Here is a 24,729-nt window from a genome sequence, read left to right as displayed (position 1 = left end):
ATATGCACCATCAACCGCCATGAAATAGATCTCTATGACGCGTACATTCACGTCATCCGTCATATAATAGGGGATCTCCATAAATTCGCGTCCCATTGAACGTGTTAAACTGAAAGCAAATACTGCTGAAACGAACGATGCAAATGCAAAGTGAAAAATACCCGAATGAGCAAATAATGAAAAGAGATAAAGAGCTCGGTAGACAAAACAAACGCGAGAAAATGAAATAATAGGCTGATTAATATCGGCGCAGAAGCAGGTGAATACCTGCGGAATCGACGTTGCTAGGTGGTCCCGTGGCACTACTGTATCTGGGGGAGAGACTTGGTAAGCTTGGGCTCAGGGAAAGTGGACTGGGCGTCGTGTGGTCCCATCTGGACGGCGATGGTGAACAGGGTATAACGAGGCTAGGTGGCGCCATTGCGCTACCGCCATCTTGCTGCCTCTTTCTCGCGTTTCTCACGTCCTCCGCCTCGGAGAACTCGCTCTCGGATGTCGGCTCCCATTTCACGGTCTTTGAAGTGCCGAATTTCCCGGTCGGTTTGCCCTGACGCGTCGAGGATGACGTCGAGCTGCTCCTCTTCGCGAAACCGTTCTCCCTTCTGGTTGTGGTGAACTCGTGGACGATGGGCACCTCGATGTCGCTTGCTCGTCGTTGACCTTGGATGGTCCTGTTCGTGCTGGTCACTGTTCTCTTGCCCTCGCCGGGGAGCACAATCCCGAACTCGTAGCCGAAGTCGTACTTGAAGTATATGAGGCCGGTGTCTGGATCGATGTGCTTCGTTCCTGCGTTTTTTTTTTTTTTTTTGGTTTTGATGATTTTTTTATTGCGTTGTTTATGATATTTTTGTAGATTGTTAGCAGCGGTTCTATTCGAAGATGTTTTACTTTGAAGATTCTTTTTGAAGAAACGAGGAGGGAGGGGCCATTGTTGAACTTCTTTTATGATATAACAATATAAATATAACAATGTAATAAAGATTCTTTTTTCGAATCATTGAAGGGCATCGTTGAGATTTCTTTCTAAATGTTATTTTAGATAAAAATTTAACGTATTCTTTGATAAAGGGGAGTGGTTTTTCAAGATAATATTTCCTGAATCGTTTGTGGAAATCAGGGATTCGATTGTACCCTTTCTATTTCTCGATAATTTTAATCGTACATCATAATCCTTTATAAATTTAATTTCTTATTCTTAAGCAAATGCTTATTCGGTTTCGTTTATAATCAAATAATTTCTGTTACATTGATTAAAATTTACACTTAATTTCTACGTTGTAATTGGAATTATACTATAGAGTCTAAATCGATTACCATGTTCCGAGTGTCGAGACTCCTCTCTGTAAGTTCTGGGCTCGTCGCCATCGCTTGCTCGACTGTCGGCCGGATGTTTCAGGATCGGCTTGCCTTGCTTCAGATCTGACTGGATGTCGCTGACGAATTTCTCGGTTTTCGACTTGAAGCTGGTTGTCATGTCGCTCATGTGTCGCGACGCGACGTCTGCGGATGTGTCAGATTTTTCGTGTTACGGGATAACAATGCTCGCCAGCGGGATATTCTTTATTTTCGTTTCTTTTAGAAAGCGCGCGAAGGAAGAGAGACGGTTAGAGAAGAATGATCAAAGACAAAATGAAATTTTCTTTGGATATGAAAATGAATATGAATTTTAAATAATTGAATTCTCTGATGTGAACAGTTCTCTAAAAAGTTATTGAATATAAAAGTTTTAGTTTGAACTATGAAGAATTATGAAAATATGAAAATAGATATTTTTTAATTATTAGAAACAGATATTTTGTTTCGATATCAATTAACATTTATCATATTGTTTTATTTTATATATTAAGAATGTAATATTAGATATGAAAATAAATAGATAAATTTAAAAATTAAATTGTCGCGTCAAGTCATAGAATCATTAGACAAAAGCCCCAAATTTCAATAAATTATTCAAATATTTCTATCAAATAAACTCTTTCCTAATATTAATCTTTTTAAATCCTTTCACAATAATTATTCTTCAGAATTTTAAATTATTGCTTTTATAAATTAAAGCTTCTACAATCCATTTATAATACATACGTATAATATATCTAATCCTATCATTTATCAAGTATTTCCACAACAATCTCTTCAGAAACACTATAAGATATCATCAACAATATTTTCAAAACAGTGTCAAGTGAAATAAAATATCTTATTATTCTATAACAAGGATTCTTCATCAGATTTCCTTTTCTCCCCTTTCCTACTAAAATAATTTCTTCTTGAAGGAGTTAAAAGCAAAAACTTTACATATACAACGTGTACAAATTCTCTCCGAATTGTCAAACAACGAAAGCAATTCCCGCCGGCAAGCGTGCGCAAAAATATAGACATCAATCGTGATCCTTACGAGTAGCCGCTTTCTTCACATCGCTCCTCGAGATAAAACCGAATTCGGGAGGCGAGCCGGGCTTCAGCACTTCCTCCTGCCCCGAGCAAACATCCCTCTTCACCTGAGTTGCCCTGCCCTCGTCCCGAAGTTGGGTCATCGAGGTCTGCCTCTTCAACACGGGTGGCCCGGTGTCAAACTCCAACGGGGACACCACGTGTTCCTGTCTGACAGGGGCGCTGGCCGACCTTGGCGCTTTCGTCGTGGGCGCTTGGACCTTCCTGTACCTTGGCTCCTCGGTGTCGCTCTCGGGCGGAGCCCATTTCGCCCTGATCCTCGTGTCGATGTCGCTCTCGTAATCCGATTCCCTGAACTGACCTTGAACGAACTTCTTCGGGGTCGGCACCTTGAACGCCGCCTTCTGCCTCTGATCGGAGCCCTCGAAGCCTGTGAAGTCGGTGGCGGTGGGTTTCTGATCGCCGAACTTGATCACCCGACTCGTTTGCTCGACAGTGACGATCCTTCTGCTGTTCTCGGTCGACTCGTCCATCCTCACTGTCTTCTTCGTCTCTGTACCGATCGCGTTGTGGAAAGGTATGCCCGATCGAGCCTCGTAGTAGGTCGGTTGAGGGGGTGCATAGGCTATCTCCGGCGGAGAGCCGGGAAGAAGAACTGTTTTCGGTTTGGTCGGGGTTGCGACCCTGTCCTCCTTCTTCTTCTCGAGCTCCTCGATGAATGGCGCTCGAGGCTCCTTGGGCTTTCCTATCGGTACAAAATGATTGACCCCAGCTGACCTCGTCGACGAGGCGAAGACATAAGCGGAGAGGGCGCGCCGACTTTGGTTTCACTCATCGTTGATCGAATTTTTCCTTTTTTCATTCTCGATGGACGATCGAGCTTCCGTTATCCATGGTGTTGTGGTTTCAATTCTTTTTTCTTTTCTTTTTTTTTTAATTTTTCATTTGATTTTGCGCGAAGCATCGTGCGAAACGCGGGTGTCTTGAAACGAGGGTGAAACCAGCGTGATATAGAGTGGAAAAGAAGAAGAAGAAAAAGAAGAAGAAGAAGAAGAAGAAGAAAATGAAGGTTAGCCACAAAAGATGATGGGAGAAAGACTCGGAGAGAAAGCTGGGGTACACAAAGTACGTACTTCGAGTGGCCGAGAAGAAAAGAGAGAAGCAAGCGAAGCAGGAAGAGAGGAGAACTTGTCTTGCGAGGTAAACAACGAGAAGGGAAGAAAGCTTGCCAGGAGGACTACTTGTTGTAAGCTGGAAAAAAGTCGTAAAGAGTGAGAGACCCATCGATATTGGCCAGTCGATTGTGTTCTGTTTGACGCTGTTGGAAAGCAATTCTTATTTTGACATTTCCCATAACCAATGTTTTATAAATGTTAAACTTCGTTTACACCAAATAACAAAATACTATTATTTTATAATATCATTTATAATTGTAATTTGGATACTCTTGTAATAATTTCAGAAATGCAGAAATATATTATTTAACACAACATATTTTGAATTAATTTTTGATAACTTTTTGTTTCAGTCAATACGAATTATACACATTTCATTTATAATTAAAATTTTACATACATTTTCTTATACAAAAGATTTCGTTACTTAGTGTAGACGTAACTTTATATGGTATTTATGGAAAAAAGAACTACTAGTGTGATTGATACTATGCACAATTTTTAATAAATTCGAGTGTATTCAATAATAATCGTAAGAGGAAGTTCTTGTTTACGTCAGGATTTATAAATACCTGGACCAGCGAGATTCGGTTTCACGGATCTGAAAGATTGGTCGTCGCTTTCATAGCCTCGCGGTTTCCAAAGGGGTGGTATTCTGCCGTCGTAGTCGCTCTCGTAGTCGCTTTCGCGAAATTCGCCCTTCACGAATTTGGAAGGACTCGGAGAGGGCGGCAGAATTTTTTTCGTTGTCTCTAACTTCTTGTGCGATTGATCCGTGGTATAAATAGTTTCCTGGAAAAAATTAAAGATGTTATTTTGATGTAAATACATTTCAATCGTTCACAAAATAGTAAACAGTAACGAAAAACACAAAAACACACAATTAGTTCTCAATCAGTTTTTGCACAACTAATTTTAGAAATATTTTATCTATTATTTTCTATATTTTAATTTTTTATTATGTAAGTTTCAGTATGAAATATATCGCCATATTGAATTTATATATGCGAAATAAAATGGAGGCATTCAAAACTTAGAATATCCATCTCGAATAATAAGAAACTTAAGCAAAGCATTGGAAATTATTATAGAATAAAAAATACGTATCTCAGAACAATTTCAGAATTCTGTTAAAATTAATATTCTAATATAAATTTCATTTTAATAAATAATCAAAATATCTACCGATTGAGAACTGATTAAAGCAACAGAACTATATATTTAACTTTTCGTGTGTATGTGTATAAATAAATTGGTTAAAAGTGCACGACATTACAAAAATTAGCTTAACACAAAAAATTAAAAAAAAACGACATTTGTTAGACGCATCACTTCATTCGATTAAACAAAGAACCGTTCTTCTTCGTTCCAAACAAATCTACTCCGATCACACTGCCCTCTATGTAGATCAAACGGTGCAAACACACTTCTCGAACCTTCGTGGAACTGAATCTCGATGGAGACGTGGAAGATATGTAGCTCTTCTCAACGAACGAACTACGTTGTTGTTGAACCGGTGGTTGTACGGGTTGTTTCGTAATCAAGGGAGCGGGTGGCGCGATGAACGATTCTTTCTTCTGTTGTTGCTGTTGTCGGCTGTCGTAACTTTTGCTCTCGAAATATTCCGATCGACTTTCCGAATACGATGTGCGAGATTCCGTGTGCGAGGTCATGGATGATGAAGATTCGTGTTTGCCAAAACTTTTCTGCACTGATTGAATCGATGACTTCTGTTGGAAAGGCTCATCCGTGTCTGCCATGTAACCACTTTCCTGTTGGAACGTTTTCACCTTGAATTTAGGAGATTCTGGCTTTTTCACAGGTGGACTCTTTGGAGTTGGACTCTTCACTGGTTGGACGTAGATAGGTGGAGAGCCTGGTTTCAATTCGATAGCAGGCGGTTGACCCACTTGGAACTTTTGTTGCTGCTGTTTTATCTCTCTCTCTTGCCTCTTGACAGTGGTGGCGATAGTCTTCTTGCACACTTTTTCCTGTTGCTCCTTGGTGATCACCGGTCTAGGTGGACCTACAGTCGATGGTGGCACCTCGAATTTAGAGGGAGGAAGTGGTTCAGGCTCGGTCGATCTAGGTCTGCTTGGCTTAGGCACTGGAGCTTGAACTCTTCTGTAACGTGGCTCCTCGCTGTCACTCTCGTACGGCCTCCATTTTGCTTTCATGTGACCGTCCATGTCCGATTCGTAGTCGCTTTCCTGGGTGAAACTTCCTTTGACGAATTTCGTAGGAGTTGGTGGGGGAGGCACCTTCTTCATCGGTGCAGATGAAGGAGAAGGCTTGAATGGAAATGGTTCCAGAGGTTCGATAGGTGTAGGTTGTTTGGCTGGAATCGGTGGTGGAGTCATTTTGACGTCTTTCGGAGGCAACGCTGGAGGTTCCTCCTTTTTCGGCACAGGAGGAATAGTTCTGATTCCTCCTGGAGGGATCTTAGCTGGCTGATGCTCCAACGATACTTCCAAGTTCTTTTCTATCTTCTCGATCTTCTTCTCTTTGACTACTGGTGCTGGAATATATCCGATTTCCGGAGGTGGGCCAGGTTCTAAAATAATTTGCTCACTAGGTGGAGTAAGATGGTACAATTGAATCACGGGTCTTTTAGGTGGTTCCACACTTCTGACAAGACCAGGAGCTTTTAAATCATCTGAGCTTGTCCATTTTTTCGAATATTTTTCTTCGAACTTTTCAGACTTTTCCAGCTTCTTAATGTCGCTCTCACTAGTGTACTTCTCATACAGAGATTTCTCTTCCATCTTGTTCACCACGTGATCTACTTTAATTGTTTCCGCGTTGTAGATGATCGGTTGCGTTTTTAGTGGTGATGGAGCTCTCTTCGATTCGATCTTCTCCATCGATTCCTGTTTCGAACTCCAGGATCGCCTCTCAGTCGTGCTGGACGATTCCATGCTGGTCTTTCTGATACCGCCTTCAGGCGTCTCTTCGACTTCCTTCCTAAACTCCTTCGACGAACTCTTGTACTCTTCACCAGGGGATTGCCATTCTTGCTTGAATTTCGACTCTTCCTGCGGAGGCCACGATTTCCGACTAGACTCGGCACACTTCTTTGCCCAGGATTTCTCCATAGCCAAGGCGTCAGCCGATGGTCTTGGCGACGTAGATCTGAGTATCTCTTGATGACTCGACGCTGCAGAGTGACACCTGTATTCTGACAGATCAGTAGATACATGCGATCTGGTTTCCACGTCAGACGACGATGACCAAGGTCTGCTAGGAGACATAGCTCTGAACGAAGACACGTAGTCCCTTTTCTCGTGGATTTCCTTTCTCACGCAAGGCTCCTCGACTACCTCTTTCTTCTCGAGCTCAAAGGATGATGGTGGCATGGAAAACATTGGGGCCACTTTTGGAGAAGGCGTGGGGAAAATCTTCACACCGCCAACAGGCGCATCTATCGGGGACAGGGTTCTATCAAAGGATTCTTGGAGCTGTTTAGCCTTAATCGACACTTCAGGGCGTTTTTTTTTTAATTCTTCCGGCTTCGGCATGTAACCAATTTCCGGTGGAGGCTCTGGCACCAAATTAAAACCCTCCAATAATTCTGACTTGCTTTCCATTTTACTTTCCACTTTGCTCTCCATTTTTGACGACATTATCAGAGATCCTTGAACGGATGACGATCCTGAGCTAACTGTTTCTTCCACGACTGTCTTCTTGATCTCTGAAGGTGGCTTGTACGGCTCGTACGGAAAATCGAACAGTTTATTGTCAATTCCACGAGAAGCTGTACTCCCTTGCTCCAATTTCGTGAATATCTCGTGGACAGCTTTCTTTGTCGTTTGAATCTCCGCAGGTTTCGGTTCAGGTTTCTTTACCTCTTGGAACGTAGTGGATCTTTCGTAGTTCTTCGTCAATTTTCCAACCTTCACTTCGTGCCCATCAGCATCGTCCACTAATTTAATCATCTCTTTGGGACCTTTAGGCGTAGTTTCCGTTTCCTTCGTCATCGATTCGAAGAAACTCAATGCATCCTTTTTGGCTATCGTCGATGTTTCTATATTTTCGTTCTCGATCTTCGTCCTCTCCTCGATCACTGTAGCCTTCGGCTCGGCGCCTTTCTTCTCGACTTCTTCGCGAATCACTTCCCTCGTTACCATCTTTTCTTCCTTCCTTGGCTCCGGTATGATTGGCGTCTTGTGCTCCAGCTTCATGTGGAACTTTTGCTCCGATTTTGATTGCGATTGATGTGATTCGACCGTGGACGAGATTGTTTCCGAACGACTCATCCTGCTTTCCGGCTCCTCTATCTTTTCTACGGTTTTGGTCGTTTCCGATATCGAAGTGGATGACACAATAGGTGTCGTTTTTAACGGCGGAATCTGTTGAATTGTCGTTGATGGAGGAAGTTTGCTAGAAGGAACCTCTTTCTTCTTTTCGTCGGACTAAATACGAATACAGTGCTTTATACTTTGCCTCGTATTGAAAATTTTAATAAAATTTATTATTGTGGATTTTTAATTATTGCATTCGAGTTTTGTTAGTTTTTTTTGTAAATAATTAGAGGGATTTGATCTTACATTTATAGTTGTTTGTTTTATTTCAAATTAAATATTAATTTAAAGATTGTATTCTATATTTGGAAATACAAAGTTGACTCGAATCTTTCTTTTTTTTTTATTAGAAAATTAATTATATTGAATTTTATATCGAGAAATATTGGAAATTTTTATTGAAAGATTAATTAATCAGAGGAAATAATTACCTGAGTGACTTTCTTGTCTTGCACATTCTCGTAAATAACAGTTTTATGAACTTCTGTCATAGTATCAGGCGTTGGCTCGAAGACAGCAAAGTCTGCTATACTTTGGGCTTCACCACCGGCATTTGTTGCTCGAACCATATATTTTCCTGCATGCGCTTTTTCAGCTAAAAATCCATTTCATTTAAAATTAATAACTTTAAAATTGTCAACGTAAATAATAATAACTTTTTAAAGACAGAAATTACCTTTGTCGATAATGAGCATGTAACAATTTCCTTGCTGTTTAATCCTCAATTCAGGTGGACGTTCTTTGATAGGGACATCGTCCTTGAACCATGTAACCGTGGGTTCCGGCGTTCCTGTGATTTCTACCTCCATGTTCACTCGTTCTCCACGTTTCACAACTTGAGCTTGCAATCTTCTGCCAAATACCGGCGGGAATATCGTTTCTGAAATTTATGGGATAACATTAATCATGTTGCAGAAATTAAATTAAATTGAAATAATAAAAAGAATAAATTTATCGATAAATTAGATCAAAAAATAAGTTCAAGTTCAAAATATTAAGATAGAAATATTTTTAAAATTCTTTAATAAGATTTCTTTCAATTGAAAGTACGTAATCATAAAATTGTATACTTTTTACGACAAGATCGGCTGTGCTACTAGCAGAACCGACTTCGTTGCTCGCCGTGCAAGTGTATCGTCCCGCGTCCTTAACATTTACTTTCTTCAGTTCCAAACGGACATGATTATGAGCGTAAGTGATCGTTATTCCATCTTTCGTTTTCAGTTCTTGCCCGTTCTTCGACCAGCTAATTGAAGGTTGAGGAAATCCTGTAATTGAAATAAAATTTCCTAATTTATCATTCAACTTGCCAAACTTAATCCGTTAAATCCATTTTTATTTTTCAATGTAATTAGAGAAAATTATATTAGTTCAAAATTAAAAATAATCATATTAATTAATTAATGCAAGATGATTCTTCCACATTTTAATTATATAATAGTGAAATATAAAATTTCCTGAGGTGATTTATGAATTAAGATTTGTATATATTTACGATATACTTTTTTTTTTATATATATAATTATTATCACAAGTTAAGAGAATATGATTCTTATTTTTTTTTTTTTTTTACCATCGATAATTCCTTCGAGGATAATATCAGTGCCCTGATCCACGATCATCCCTGTGAGAGGCGAAACGAATCTCGGCGCAGTCGATTTTCTGGTTGGTTTCGATATTTGCGCAGCTTTGACATCCCTTTGTTTAATCCCTTCCTCGTCTTGAGATACCACCACTGTTTTTTCTTGACGAATCTCGCCTGGTTGGTCTTGAATGATCTTTTCGTGTTCCTCGACTTTGTACGACTGTTCAAACAAAGTAACATTCATCGTCGATATTCCTCTTCAAAATATATATATATATTTCTTTGCCAATCACAGATTGTATATTTTTCAAAAATAATAGAATTCACAAAATAAACTATTCTTATCCTTTTTACTTGAAAAGAAAAGAAATTTATATCTTGTTATACATTAAAACAAAATTTAACGATGCACAAACAGAATATTGAATTTCCTTCTTATAAATCTTTTAAATTACTTTTATTAAAAATAATTATTATATATATTCTCATTTTATTTTAATTTAGATATCCACAAAAATTTCACAACTGCTTCGATTGAAAATCCAATATTACTATTTCGTACAATCTACTTACAATTTTTAAAAATTTTTTAATTAAAATTCAAATAATTATTACACGAAATTAATATTGAAACATTCCTATTTTATTTATTGTATACTTTAAAATTAACAAACCTGCACAACAGGAGGCGCTCCATTCTCCGAGGACGATTGTTCCGTGCTATGTACAGTAGTCTTCACGGACACGCTGGTGGGTTCCTGTCCAGGTTTCGACAAGGTGGAGGACGTAGTAGATGAGATGTACTCCTTCTTGGTCGTCTTGTGGGTGGTCGTGGACTCGGTGATGGTCTGCGACATCTTGGTCAACACCTGGCTCTCCCCCTCGCCCTCGGACTTCTCCGAGGAGAAGTGTTTCTCGCTGCTGCTCGCTGCGTGCATTTCGTCGGCGGGCGATCTTTCGACTAAGTCGACCACCCTCTTTTCCCCAACTTTTCTCACCTCCTCCACTGACCTGCCACCTGACGAGCATGATTAATTCGGATATCAATAGATCGCCCTCTGATTCTTTCTTCTTTTTTTAACTGTGAGACTAAGTGTGGCTCTAAGAGTCAGGGGGTTCGTCAGCTCTTTGCCATCCGGAAAAAGGAAGTTGCGTGTGAATTTTAGTTAGTCTACGTATGGAACCAGTAATGGTGTCTATGTAATTAATTTAAAATGGACAATTATTATTTTTTTATATTTAATTTGTTAATTTAGGCCAAGTTTGATTTTATTTTTTTTTCTGCTTTTGATTTATTGACTATATATATTATTGAATATATAAAGTGTCACGTGAAAGAAGTGAATCATTGAATCATTGAGTTGTCATGCCAAAAATGATCTCATAGAAAAATTTGCTATTTTATTGTTAAGATAAGATAGATATTAATTATTATTTGTTTCATAAAAATAATAAATATTTATAATATATAAACTATAATACAATAATTCAATAAAATATATGATATAAAAATATATGTATAATTAAATATTTTATAAGTATTTGTCTTATTAACCGATTTCATCAGAATAAAACTATAATTTCTGTATACACATAGAATTTATGTAATTATAGTAATGAATGAAAAAATAATGGATTTAATCTTTGATTAATATTTTGATTGTATAATATCTAGTAAATATATTTGCAAAATATCTTAAATATAATAATTTAAAGTAATAAAAAATGAAATAATTATTAAAAATAACAACACTATTAAACAAATAAGAAATAGAAGTATAAAAAATCAATTATAATCAATTATTGCAATTAGTGTGATTTTATAGTCCAAGATCATTACACAACAAATCGTATGAAAATAACTTAGCTACAAAGTAAACGTGGAGCATAAAGAGGTTTAAAATATATAAGGCACAAGACGAATGTCATCGAAAAATGCCCCGAATTTCATTCACGTTCTCCGGTCAACCTAAACTCCGGACAACTTGGCATCGAAGGAAGGCACGCATACCAAATATAATTTCACTCAACAAAATGGAGCACATTTGTCAAAAGAAAAAAAACAAGTCGTGTGAAATACACAAATATATTATACCATGTTATAAAGACAGGAACAAAAGGTCATTAAAAAAATATTGAATATTTCTTTGAATACTTTAAATTGGTGGATTTTGATCAATTTTTATTTTTGTCATGATTTTTGAAAAATATTCAAAGCAAGACATTAATTTTTAACTTTCTGTTAGAAAATAGAATAATAAATTCATATTATAACTTTTTAAATATTTTTTACTATTTTGAGAATTTTAAACTTGAATCTTACTGCATTACCTATTTGAGAAATTAATCATTATACATATTATTAAGCTAAAATAATGAAAAAAGTTCTAATTTATCTCAATCTCCAAAAAAGACAAAAGCCAGAATTATCTTAAAATTCTCCTTAACTGATTGAAAAAGAATTTTTAATAATATAAATTAACAAGAAAAAAAAATTACAATGCATCAATTTATATAATTGAAAAGAACCCAGAATTTTTATAAGACTACAAAGAACTCTCTTCTTTATTATTAAAATTATTATTAAAAAAGCGATGTAAATATATCGATCGAAAATCACAAATGTTCGCAAATCGAGTCACATTAATATATTGAATCATGGATGTATTAATAGTTGGCCCGTTTTAATGCCACATTAGAATCGTCGAATTGGAATCCGCGTGGATGGTGCAACAAGAAATTACCCTGCAGAAATTCCGCGCCTATTCGATTCTGAGCGGCAACCGGAAACGGAACTACGAGGATTCGTAGACGTTAGTCAAAGCGTGAGCGAATGAAAAAAGTCGTGTCGAACGTGGGAATAGGTCTTCGATCCCCTTTTAGAAATATCTTCACACCTTTCTCTTTTTTTTCGAAAGATAGGAAAAAGGTGTAATTGGCGTGTAAACGAAAGAAACATCGAAGAATCTTAATGAGAATCGCGTGTTTTATGGGCATGGTTATGGAGAGTACTAATTCTTTTTTTTTTTTTTTTAATGGAAATTTATTCCTTTGAAATTTTGAGATAATAAGAATGACCTCGATCTCGTATTTTTCTTCAAAGAAAGAAGCAGTTTAGTTTCATACGGTTATTAAAAATGAATGAGACTCTATTACAAATAAGTTAGATACGAGCTAATATTTTCTTTTGTAATATTAAATTACACTTAGAAAATTGTGATTCTATAAGATTGTATTTATAATGAAATTTAATGCTGCTTTGCTAATTTAATTTATTTGCATTAATTTGATCTAAGATAAACTCTTAGATCTGAGAGAAAAAGAATTACTAATACATGTATATTTATATATTATACTACACAAAGAAAGAATTATACTATTGTTATACTATTAATAAATATTATTACCAAAATGAAAAACAAAATGTTAAAATTTTTATCTTATTTTTATCTTATTTTTATCTCTTTAAATTTTGCTCGTTCAAATAAAATAGTATTGTTATTCATACATATCTGTGATGTTATAAAAATTAAATTTTTGGTACACGAAGAAACAAATATATGTATATTTAATGAAAAATATATAAATTTATAACTATTATCCGTATTTATAATTCCACTTATAAATTGATAAAATGAATTTTTTAACAATCATTGCATTCTTTTTTCAATTATGATTAATAAAAAAACACGAATAAAAATTTTTCCAACTTTAATTAATTTATATTAAAATAAATAAATTAAAATAGTTTGCTAACACACTTAACTTATTCCTAAAGAAAGAATTGATTAAAATTTGCAACAAGTTTCACGCTAATCGAAAGAAGTGTGTGTATATTGGCCAAGAACCAAAAAGCGATACTCTCGAACCGAGAATTCATCCCGACATATCTGGACCGCGAAAATTCGGCACAACTCGTCCTGAATTTATATACGAAATCACGAAACATCCGAGTTCAAGTCATTGGTCCAGCGAAAGCGTTATTTACGGAGGATCTAAAATTTATTCCCTCGCGTTCATCGTTGAACTTCTCTCTTTCTCTCTTTTTTCTCTCTCTTTCTCTGTCTCTGAGAAATTGGAAAAATTACACGATTTTCGAACTTTATCCATTTTGAAAGATCGTAAAAATTGTGTATTTGAACTCGTATCGCCTGTTTTTTCTGTAGGAACCCTTCGCGCGGGCAGAGAAAATACCTTGCCCGCGAATCAAAGACAGAAATAGTTCACCTAGCAGACGAGATCGAAATCCACCGGGACATCCGATTTATTAATCCGGATTTCGAATGACATTTCGAATTACGGTCACCTGTTTCAACGTGAAAAGGATTAGATTAAATTCGAGTTTCGAATAAATTTGATGAAAGCTTTTGCGAATAAATTTAATAATTGTTGAATTAAAAATTCAGAAAGAAAAAAGAAGACTTGGCAAAATTCTCTATATAGAGAGAGATAAACTCGTTCTAAATTTGCAATAGTTAATCTCCTATAAAGTTATAATATATTTTGACCTGCTAGTAAAATTTTTAAAATATATTTTGATTAAAACATATAATAAATATGTATTCAACGATTATATATAATTCTATAATAACAATATTATTTTCTTTTATAAATTATCACAATATTCTTATATTTTTCTGATCAACCTTAAACACTATATTAATAAATATTACAATATTTACAAATTAAATCACCAAAAGTCCAAGATTAATTATAATTTTTGATCTAAAATTGACCAAAAATTGCGACGATTTAAACTACACTCGAAACATCACAAACCGATCACAAACTCCTCGTTCCATTTACCTTGAGCACAAGTTCTAGATTCGTAAATCACCCGCGGCTCGAACAAATCTCGTGTCGATTTATGGGGTGAGTCGATGGTCGAGTCGAATGGGCACGATAGGAGCGAGGCTCCCCGAAGAAGACGCGCTCGAATTCCCTGGGTTAGCGACTCTGGACTAGGCTACGCGCCGGGTATTCGTGTCGACAAAAATAACGCGCTTTATGCGTGTGTGCACAGACCGAGAAAGAGAGAGAGACAGAGAGAGAGGGAGGGAAGGAGGGAGAGGGAGAGAAAGGGAGAGACAGGCCTCCTCTTCGTCACACGGGGGCTAAGAGAACACGGAAATCGAATGGACCTGACCTGTCCTCGAGGGGATGGTGCATTTCGTTCAAGTGATTTCGTTGATAATTTGGAAGGAGATTTTTGTATTGGTAATAGGAGAATTGTGTGTTTTTATCCTTGATGAAATTTTGGGAAAGAAGGAAGGGTGAATGAATTTCGTTGTATTTTTAATTTGTCTAATTTCAATTTTCGTCACGGTTTTATGAATTAATTAGATGTGCATTTAGATTATTTATACGTATTTTAATAATGTATTATAATATGTTTATTAAAGGAAATTTAATTCATTAAAGTGTTTTAAGAATTGGCAAGGTTCATACATTGTATACACTTTTTAATTTTGTTATTTATATTATCTGAAGATTTTATATAAAAGATAAATATTGATAAATTGAAAGAGTAGATTATATGTCTGTTTTAAAAATAAATAATTTCGTTGAAGTAATGTTACAATTTTTAATAAAGATTTTGCATTAGAATTTGTCAACATTTTTTTAATCCCTGTTAAAAAATTAAGTTCTGTATGATTTAATCTTGTTATTTTTGGAGATAAATGGAACGATATCTCATTAAAAAATAATAATGTTTTATAATAATCAAATATTTTAACTTAAAAGTTCCTTCAATTTTCATGATAAAATGTTCAAAACAGTTAGATTAATGAAAAATACAATAACAAATGATATGATATATTCTTGGATGTTAAATTCATCCTTATGTTTTCCTTTGGAATGTTGAATCAGACTGAACCATAATGATGTTATTTCTGGAGTTCAAACTTTGGAGGTACACTAGCAGTTTGATGGTCACGTTGCTACTAATTCAGTAACATTGACTGTTTACATTACAGAAATTAATCCTGATTCATAAGCATAAACTTTCTAAATATTAAGAGTTCAATGTGATCCACGTGAAACAATCGTTACTCTTATGTTATCGATAATAACTAAAGTATAAAGAGAAATACATATATTCGTACAAAACTATGTACATTATTGAAGGATTTAGAATCTAACATTTTCTATATCAAAATCGGAATCAAAAATTTAAGAAAAAGAAAAAAGAATTAGAATTCTTTTAAAAATATAAAATCTAAAATCTTAAAAAGAAATTAATAAAATACTTCTTACTGGTAATAAATAACTCATAATAAATAACAAAATTATGAAATAATATCATTATAAAATATGCAATACACAAACACAAGTTTGTTTATCATAGATCAATGATCTGTATACACTTACTCAAAAGTATTACAGGATGATAGATATTTGCTGGAGATTATAAGCATTAAGTTGGATGAATATTTTCATAAAATTATCACAGAGAATTACACAATTAATTATTAGAAAAATATTTCTTCACATCTAATAGCTACTTAAATTTTACCTATTTTAAATGAACAGTACAACAATTTTTGAGTGAGAATGTACATATGAATGTTTATATAACAGATTGCATGCATAGAATGTTTTGGCCACTATTTTGCCAAATTTTGGAAACATGTGAATTACATATGAAAATTAAAAAAAAAGTTATTTATACAAAAATTTGTGTATAAATGCTTTATTGCAAAATTATAGGACGATATTAAAGTAATCTGAATCTGAATATAGCAGTGAATCCTGCTATTGCATTAGAGAGCATGAAACAAATAAAAATATGCGTTCAATATTTGTTTATAACAAATTTGTTTAATAACAAATCATACTAACAAATTTATATAAAACACGTTTTTCTTATTCTCACTTGTACACCATGCTCCTATAGAGCATGCAAAACTCTAATCACTCAATAAAACTCGATCAAAAAACTCTCTCACTGTCAGATATACATGTCAATTTGAAACTAGCACTTTGAAAGAAGGAAAAATCAATCGAATCGAAGTCATTATCTTCACGAAACTGTGAATATTGCAAAAATCACGGATTTCACGGATAATTTGCGGAGCATACGTTATAAAATCAGGAGTAAAGCGAGTCGATCGGGCAGACTAATGTTTCTACACGGATCGTGTTCTACATGGACACGTACAGGTGGGCGTAGAAACGTCAGATTTAATTGCCGCGGCATGTGCACCGACCTAATATTAGTCGTGACTCAAAGTGACTTTTCGTCGGTGAAAGAAGAGAAAAGAGTTTGTTTAGTCGCCCTGGTTAAAAATAAGACCCTCCCTTCTATATTACAGGCTGGTTCGCGGTAATGGATCATGGGATACGGGCGTACCCCGTCGAAAAGAGTTTACTCGATGGCGAAACGGAAACCAATATTTACCATTTCGGTCCACGCACGAGCCGAGAAGAAGAATGGCGCTACCGTTCGCTCATGTTATTTCGATAGAAAAGTTATTTCCCGTGAGAAGATAAAACATTATTTTGAAAGATAAATGTAATGCGTAGAAAATATTTAAAAAAAAAAATTAGACGGAAAGAAAACTATATTTAAAATAAACACGGCAAAGAGAAAATGAAAAACAAAGATTTAGATATAAAGAATTAAATTTATTCGATTTTTCTATGGATATAAAATATCAAAAACAATCTAATTATACTTGCAAGATAAAAAAGCACTTGGATATTAAATTTTTTTAAAAATACAACATTTGATGGATGGTAATAAATGTCGTGCTTAACCTTCTAGAAAAGTAAAGAATAAATGCGGCCCTGAATTTATAAATAAAGAAAAATTGGGGAAAAATATTCGTATTAAAATATCGAAGCACAACACGAAAGAAAATTAAAAATTCTAAAACCGAGGAAACGGAAGAGATATCAAAAAAAATTGCTCTCAACAAAAGAAACCGAATTTCCAAAGCCGTGGGTGGTCGAGCTAATTTTTCACGCCAGGAGAAGAGAGAGAGAGAGGTGTCGAATTTCAGATAGTTCGTCGCTGTCGCAACATCTCGCCGCTGCTCTTATCCGCGCCTACGTGAACCATCCATCCCTTTCTCGATCATCGAGGTATCTCGCTTTCGCTATGACAGCGCCTCGTAGATCGGCCAGCTTGGTGAATGAAGCTGCCATTCGACTTGGATAAACGCGTATTAATAACTCCGTGGCACCGTTGCCGGTCTCGACCGATATTTTGGCAACGCGCGCTAACCAATTTACCGTAAATTGCGGCTGGCAATAAAAAAAAAAATCGTAATCGTCTCCCGCGAAAAGATCGGGGATATTTCTATATTGTATCGTGGAATTTGTTGATTTGTAGTCGAGCATAAATTTCAAAGATAGAGTGTTGGTATTATTTTTATTTTCGAGAGAGAAGCGCGATACTCGTCCACGTGGAAGAGTATTTATAAGTTAATGTAAGTTAGGCGTACGAAAGAAACAAAAAAATTATTAAATTGAGAAGAAACAATAATAACAAGATAATTATGGTAAAAATATGGGTAATGAAAAATAGGTGGGGAAACAAAATGATAGAGATGATAGAGAAAAATTATAATAAACGAAAAAGAATATTTTTCGTTTTTAATGAAAAACAATAGTTGAAGAAATGATTTTCGAGATTAAATTAGATTAAGTATAAATTGCTTACCGATCTCTAGACGAGCACTGCAAATCGCTTTTCCAGCAGCGTTCTCGGCCACGCAGGAAATCGTACCGGCATGCGTACTTCCGGTCTCTGGAATCGTCAGCACTTGTCGATCCCCGCTGACCGAGACCAAGAAGTCCTTGCCGTGGACGGGGCGATCGTTAAATAACCATTGAATCTGAAATTACATTCTACATCAATTAATATCCGATATATTTGTACCATAATTGTACCAAATATGTATGTAAAATTACACATTTTCACGATTAATAAATACATTACATAACGATAATTAACAAATATCGTCACTGCGAATCACAAATTGAATCGAAAGAAATTTCAGAGCTTTTTTTAATACTTCGTGAAAATAAAATTAAACAGTTAAGGAAGATAAAATCGAACGCGTTCTCGTACAGTTACAAATGAGAGCACGTATTCCAAACGGATTGCATCACAAAATTCTGAAATATAAACTACTACGATACTCGACCCACGAGTGGCACAGAAAATTCCACGAAATGGTACTCGACGAACAAACCAGTTTCCACGTACATCTTCGAACTACGTACAACTTCTCATAGAAGATCGATATCCACGAGAAGTTCTATCGATACTGCACGTACTACACAAATTTACTAATAATTTCACGAAAAAGATGTCTCCTGCCATTACTCCTTAATTTCTCTTACTCTGTGAAAAGTATATTTCGAATAAAGAGAGAAAAAAAAATCTTCCTGTTATGAAATAAAATCGACAATTGTTTGACAAAAGATAAAAAGACGCAAAGGTGAAAGTTCACGTACGATATATCGATACCTGTTCAACTTATGATTATCACTGAAAATTTCGCGGAGAACCTCGCGGCGCGGCTGCACCCGCGAATTTCCACATCAGGTACATTGTTCCCGTTTAAATATAACCCGGAGGCTAACGAAATTACTCTTGGTTGGCCACCTCCTGTCAGGCTGGCCAACTCTGAGACCCATCTTCCCTCGAAAAACGATTCAACAAATTCGAGACGCCTCGATTCGATTTAATAGAATAATTATTGCTCATCGATCTGTAATTGCGAAATGTTTAGAGACGTTTAACGCGTTGGTGCGAGTTTGAACGCGTGTTTTGAAGGTTGGTGACGTGATGCGTGTTTGTTTGACAAAGAGTTTGAAGTTTTTATTGGGTATCGTTTTATTCGGATTACGAAGCTTCCAAATTATGGTATCATGATGCTCGTTTCGTGGATAAATTTTGTAAAGTGGAATTGTACGATCTCTTCTGTTTCGAAGATTATCGTTTTTCTTTTCTCAAGAATGTTTGCTTGACAGAAACTTCAACGTCTCTGTGTGTGATTTTGCTTGTTTTTTTACTGTTGTGAATTTTCTTTCTTTGGAAGATTGTATTCTTTCCTCGTTTAATTTACTGTCAAGTTTTGTTTTCTCTTTTGATTGATAAATAATTTTTCTTTTTACGATCGAGAATGATATATAGTCAAATAATAGTCAATATTGATGCAATGATATCGATATCGAAATGTTTATTATTTTGTCTAAATAAATGTGACAAATTGTAAAGATAAATAATTAATTTTATAGCAGCTTGTAATTAAAGAGATTCTCAGTTGTATTAATTTGTATATCATCGAAAATATGATAGCTATATATTTGTACCTTTGTATTAAAATTTTTTAGAAGCAAAATTTGTTAAATAAAAACATAAAACATATAAGGCTTTTTTATGAGCCTCAATATTTGTTGATAAATTGAATTAAGAAATAATAATTTCCATGTTTATATATAGAAATTATTTTTATAAGTATTCATTCTAATATAAAATATAAATAATTAAAAGATATTCTATATTCTTTATACTTGTGCTTCAAACTTATTTCTTATGCATACAATTCACATCCATATAGCTATTATCTATTTTCTACGCCTATATCCTATATTCTTTTATCCCACATATATTTGTTGTTTACCCAAGTGTCTCATTATTAATAATTATGATTTGCACGATCGAAAATAGAACGGAAGAATAATAATATCTTACTTTTGGAGATGGTTTTCCAACCACGATGCACTCAAATTTCGTGGAGACACCCTCCATCACTCTTCTGTCCTCGAATCTCTCCTTGAACGTGGGGGCAATCAGTTTCTCCTCCATCTTTACAAATTCTTCCTTTCTTCTAAAGTCACCCAACGATCTGATGACCAGTCGAGCGAAAGCTTTCGCTTCTCCGTGTTCATTGAACGCTTTGACCACGTAATTTCCCTTATCCTCGGGAATCGCCGAAGAAATCTTCAGGATGCTCGTTCCATCCTCCTTTCGCTGGATCTGAATGATGAAACAAAAATTACGATTGATTTAACGACTGCCGTTAAAGAAGAAAAACATTGGAGATCGAAGAAAAATAAATTTTGAATGGTGGAAAATAAATATGTTATTGCCTTTTCACTTTTCAATTCTTTGAAAATATTTTGAACTTCCTTTAATTTCCCAAAGTTTTGTATATATACTGATATAATAGTTAAAACAAATGCATATTTTAAAGAATATATTGAATAAATTATTATTTATCTCTTACTTTCGTCAAAAATTAATTTAAAAATAATATGTATCAAACAAATATAGTATTTTTATAAAAAGATTTTCATATATAGATCGTAAATTTTAAATTGATAAATTTTTTTAAAACTCGATTAATGTATTAATTACCACGTATTCATTTTATTCTGTAAAAATAAATATTTTCTAGAATGATTCATACTTTTCTAATTTTAAAGAATACGATCCTTCTTTCATTTTTAAATTATATAATAAACATACGTTATCTGTTTCGAATCGTACAATACAAAAGAAAAAGCAGGAATTTAATGAATTTTATTTCAGAGAACACTCACCAGAATACGTTCATTCTCAGTGACTTCGCCACTGTCGGAGAACCATCTCAGTTCCGGTTTCGGCTCTCCAACCACTGCGCATTCGAAAATGGCGGTCTCGCCTTCCGCTACGAGAGAATCGGTCGGAAGTTTGACGAATCTTGGCGGCGAACCCGCGACGAATGTTTCTTCGATCTCTGTTCGCGCTCTATCCAATTTCTCCGAAACAGTAACCGCTGAAATATTTTATCGTTATTTATTCAGAGATTGAATAATTATACAAGATTAAAACGAGTATGAAATTTTTAATTTGTAAAGGATAATTATTTCGTTTGATGAGCTTAGTAGATCGAATTTTGAAAATTATAATGTATGAGTTATTAAAATTAAATTTAAATTTATTTCTTGAAAAATATTTCAAATAGAAAAAATTGATACACGTCATCAATGATCATTCTTTCCTCGTTCTTTGTTCTTTTTTTAACAGTTTAAAGTATTTTTAGGGATTATTTACGTTTCATTGAGGAATGGATATTTTTAAATATCACTAATAATCAAAATTTACGATAAATATAATAATAAATCTACAATTATTGTAATAAAGATAATTTTAAAATTTATTAAATATCTACTCAATGATTACTTACGTGTCACTGTTAATGTGCATTGACTAGATGCTTCACCGCCAGAATTAATGGCGACTACTTTGTACACACCAGCATCGTCTAAGAAAGCTTCGTGAATGACCAAGGAACACTTGTCACCCTGGAACAACAACTGGAAATCGGCCGATTCCTTTACAGGTTGATCGTCGTGATACCAAATCACCTGTCCCAACAGATTTAACAAATATTCTGTTATAAAAATAGATTCAACGAATAATTCAATAATAACATTTCTCTCGAAAATTTAAAGTTTATTTTTTGCGGCAAATATCGAAAAAACGAATTCTCGAAATATCTCAATACCTTTCTATAATGAATATATAATAAATTACACGAAATCCAATTTTCAAAATAATAATTTTAATGGAATATTATAGTATCTGAAAAATTGTAAAATTCTCAAAAGTTATTTTATCTCTTCTTATTAAGAATCTAATATCTTAACCCAATCAATAAAGACTTTCAAGAGAAAGAGACTTTCAAATCATTTTTAATTGCGAAGAATTCGAATTCGTTTCGATATTCCCCAATAAAACAAATGGAGAATAAACCTCTTCGAGCTAACAAAACACTCACTTCCGGCTCAGGTTGTCCAACGATCACGCAGTCAAGGCGAACGGAGAGGCCCTCCTGAACCTTGAGGTCCTTCAACGGCATCTGGATCTTGGGCACGACGGGCTCCATGTCGCTGCAGGCGAATTCCGAGTCGCTCGTCTCGTGCGGAAGCCGCCCCTTCACGGACACGTTGCAAGTAACCGTTGCCTCGCCCGCTTCGTTCTTGGCGACGACCGTGTAACATCCGGCATCCTTGGCGAACGCCTCCGAGATGACCAAACTGGTCCGTCCACCGTCCATTTGTATCTAAAACAGCGAATCCCTGAGCGCACAAGTTTCAATTCTTCGTTTTCGGATCGCGTTGCTTTATTTCGAATTCGGCGCGTGCACGATCCGGCTATAATTAACGCTGCTTCGTTAGGTCGCCTCGCCTCGAATGGAGGAGATCGTGGAAGCGAGAGAAGACGAGGAAACGAAGACGATGTTTCCGTTGAAAAATTGCGTCGTTTTGTTTTTTTCTTTCTTTTTTCTTCTTTAAGATTGATTTGTTTATTTTTGCAGACGGTATTGGTTTTGTTTGTAATTGGATTGGTTAATGGGCGAGTTGCTTTTATTATCGTGGTAATATTAAAATGTAAAATAAGTTGAAAGGGAGTGGAGATGAAGGAGATCATTGAAATTAGAAGATCTTAAATTGAAGTGAAATGAAAATATTATTCTTTGTCAATTGTTTTTGGATTATATTAAGATTGCAAGACTATATTAAGCTAACTAACTAAAGGTATTAATAAAGAAAAAATTCAATGGATGTCTAATTTTATGAGAAAAAAAACAGAAATTTATATTAGTAATAAAAATGAAAACAAGTTTTACATTATGTTCAAAATTCATTGAAATTGAAATGAATATTAAAGAAATTTTTATATTTTGCTTTTGAAATTAAAAATATTTATTGCATGTAAATCAAATATAAAATTTTGTGTAAATTTTAATTATTATTATTAAAATGAATGCATTACCTTCAAATTCATGCTTTCTTCAACGGGTCTTCCATCGTGATACCAAGTTAAAGCGGGCATAGGATTCCCTTTTGCCTCGCATTCGAGTTTCACCCTTTGACCTGCTCTTCCCATGGCATTCGAAAGAGGTGTGACAAAATATGGTTTCTCCGAAGTGAATTCCGCGGCTGCAAGTAAAATAATAAAATAAATCTTATTTCTGAATATACAATTTTTTCTTCAAACACAAATTTCAACGATAAAATGTATAATTCCTCACGTTCAACGTCGAGAAAAGCGGAAGTGGAGGCTTGGCCCAATTTATTCGTGGCCTTGCAAGTGTATGTAGCTTTGTCTTCTAAGAAAACTTCCTCGAATTTTAATACAGCCTCGCCATTATTATAAGTGATAACGTAATCGGGAGAATTATCGATGTTCACGTCGTTCTTGAACCATTGGACGGTTGGCAGTGGATTACCTTTGACGGTGCAGTTCAATTGATGAGAAGAATTTTCTAAAGCCACTGAGGCCATCAACTCTTTCACGAAAACTGGAGAACTCGGTTGCTCTTCAGGTGCAGTTTCTAAAAATCAAATCAAATTTATAAATCGATAAATGTATAAAAATCAGCAAGTGAAAATTAATTTTGAAATAAAAGAAAAAAAGATTGTAATACACATAGCTTAAATTTAGAAAAATAAGTTAAAATGAAACACTCTCGTTTACTATTTTATGATATAAATAATTTTCTTTCGAAAAGAGCTTTTATTATTTATATTTTTCGCATGATATTACAAAGATAAAATTTTAAATTATTACAGAGGAAAATAAATTTTAAAAATATTAGAAACAATGGTTCAATATTATTTCATATCAAAATAGATATTCAATTTCTCATAAAAAATGAAATGTTAAAAATTGCAAAATCACCTTTGACAGTCAATGTGGCGGAAGTTTCCGCTGATCCAGCTATATTGAAAGCTTTGCAAGTATATTTCGCAGAATCTTCGGCAAAAGTTTCTTCGATCGTCAATGTGCAAATTCCGTGAATGTAAGTGGTCAAGTAATCAGGATTATTCAAAATCGAGATTCCATCCTTGTACCATATTACTTCCGGTGTTGGTTGACCAATGAGATTGCACTGGAAGGTGAATTTCTCTCCTTCCTGTACAGTGGCGTCGTGTAAAGGAATCGTAAACTCTGGTGCCAATGGTGGAACACTTTCCTTGTGCATTCTTTCAACTGATTTTTCGCGAGTTTCTTCGGTGATGATTTTCTTTTGTGGGCTCGGTTCGCGAGACGGTACTCTTTTCTCAATTTCCGTCTGGAATGCAAATTCAATATTTAATTTATATGAAACAATTCCAATATATCATCACAATTATCTTCAAAAATTATGAAATATCAACATAATTAAACACAAATAATTTATTTCAATTGAATAACTTTTTTCTTTAAAATCTTCAATATATCATTGATAAAATAATGTGAGCAATGTTCTTCCAGAAATTAATATAT

General features: G+C 34.8%; 1 protein-coding gene across 29 annotated transcripts in view; it reads right to left on the bottom strand.

Moving 5' to 3' along the window:
* LOC551259 (titin) overlaps positions 1–24,729 on the bottom strand; it is a 206,043-nt gene that overhangs the window by 138,357 nt on the left and 42,957 nt on the right. For 21 of the 29 annotated variants that reach the window (XR_003305045.1, XR_003305046.1, XM_026441835.1 and 18 more), the window contains 18 exons: positions 24,142–24,535; positions 23,492–23,794; positions 23,233–23,399; positions 22,235–22,519; positions 21,641–21,827; positions 21,015–21,229; positions 20,164–20,448; positions 18,121–18,295; positions 10,127–10,470; positions 9,441–9,672; positions 8,938–9,135; positions 8,544–8,747; positions 8,299–8,462; positions 5,003–7,978; positions 4,139–4,358; positions 2,396–3,136; positions 1,315–1,500; positions 268–786 (listed from right to left, as the gene is read on the bottom strand). Coding sequence is in view for 27 of the 29 variants with exons in the window: in XM_026441835.1 (XP_026297620.1) it covers positions 268–786; positions 1,315–1,500; positions 2,396–3,136; positions 4,139–4,358; positions 5,003–7,978; positions 8,299–8,462; positions 8,544–8,747; positions 8,938–9,135; positions 9,441–9,672; positions 10,127–10,470; positions 18,121–18,295; positions 20,164–20,448; positions 21,015–21,229; positions 21,641–21,827; positions 22,235–22,519; positions 23,233–23,399; positions 23,492–23,794; positions 24,142–24,535 (7,795 nt within the window). In the remaining 2 variants the exon portion in view is untranslated. Of the gene's footprint in view, positions 1–267; positions 787–1,314; positions 1,501–2,395; positions 3,137–4,138; positions 4,359–5,002; positions 7,979–8,298; positions 8,463–8,543; positions 8,748–8,937; positions 9,136–9,440; positions 9,673–10,126; positions 10,471–14,258; positions 14,402–18,120; positions 18,296–18,920; positions 19,039–20,163; positions 20,449–21,014; positions 21,230–21,640; positions 21,828–22,234; positions 22,520–23,232; positions 23,400–23,491; positions 23,795–24,141; positions 24,536–24,729 lie in introns of those variants that run through there. The other 8 variants (XM_026441809.1, XM_026441818.1, XM_026441822.1 and 5 more) reach the window with 8 other exon arrangements.

Source organism: Apis mellifera, linkage group LG7 (genome assembly GCF_003254395.2).
Source record: "Apis mellifera strain DH4 linkage group LG7, Amel_HAv3.1, whole genome shotgun sequence".
Classification (NCBI taxonomy): Eukaryota; Metazoa; Arthropoda; class Insecta; order Hymenoptera; family Apidae; genus Apis; species Apis mellifera.
This window is presented reverse-complemented; position numbering and strand designations above follow the sequence as displayed.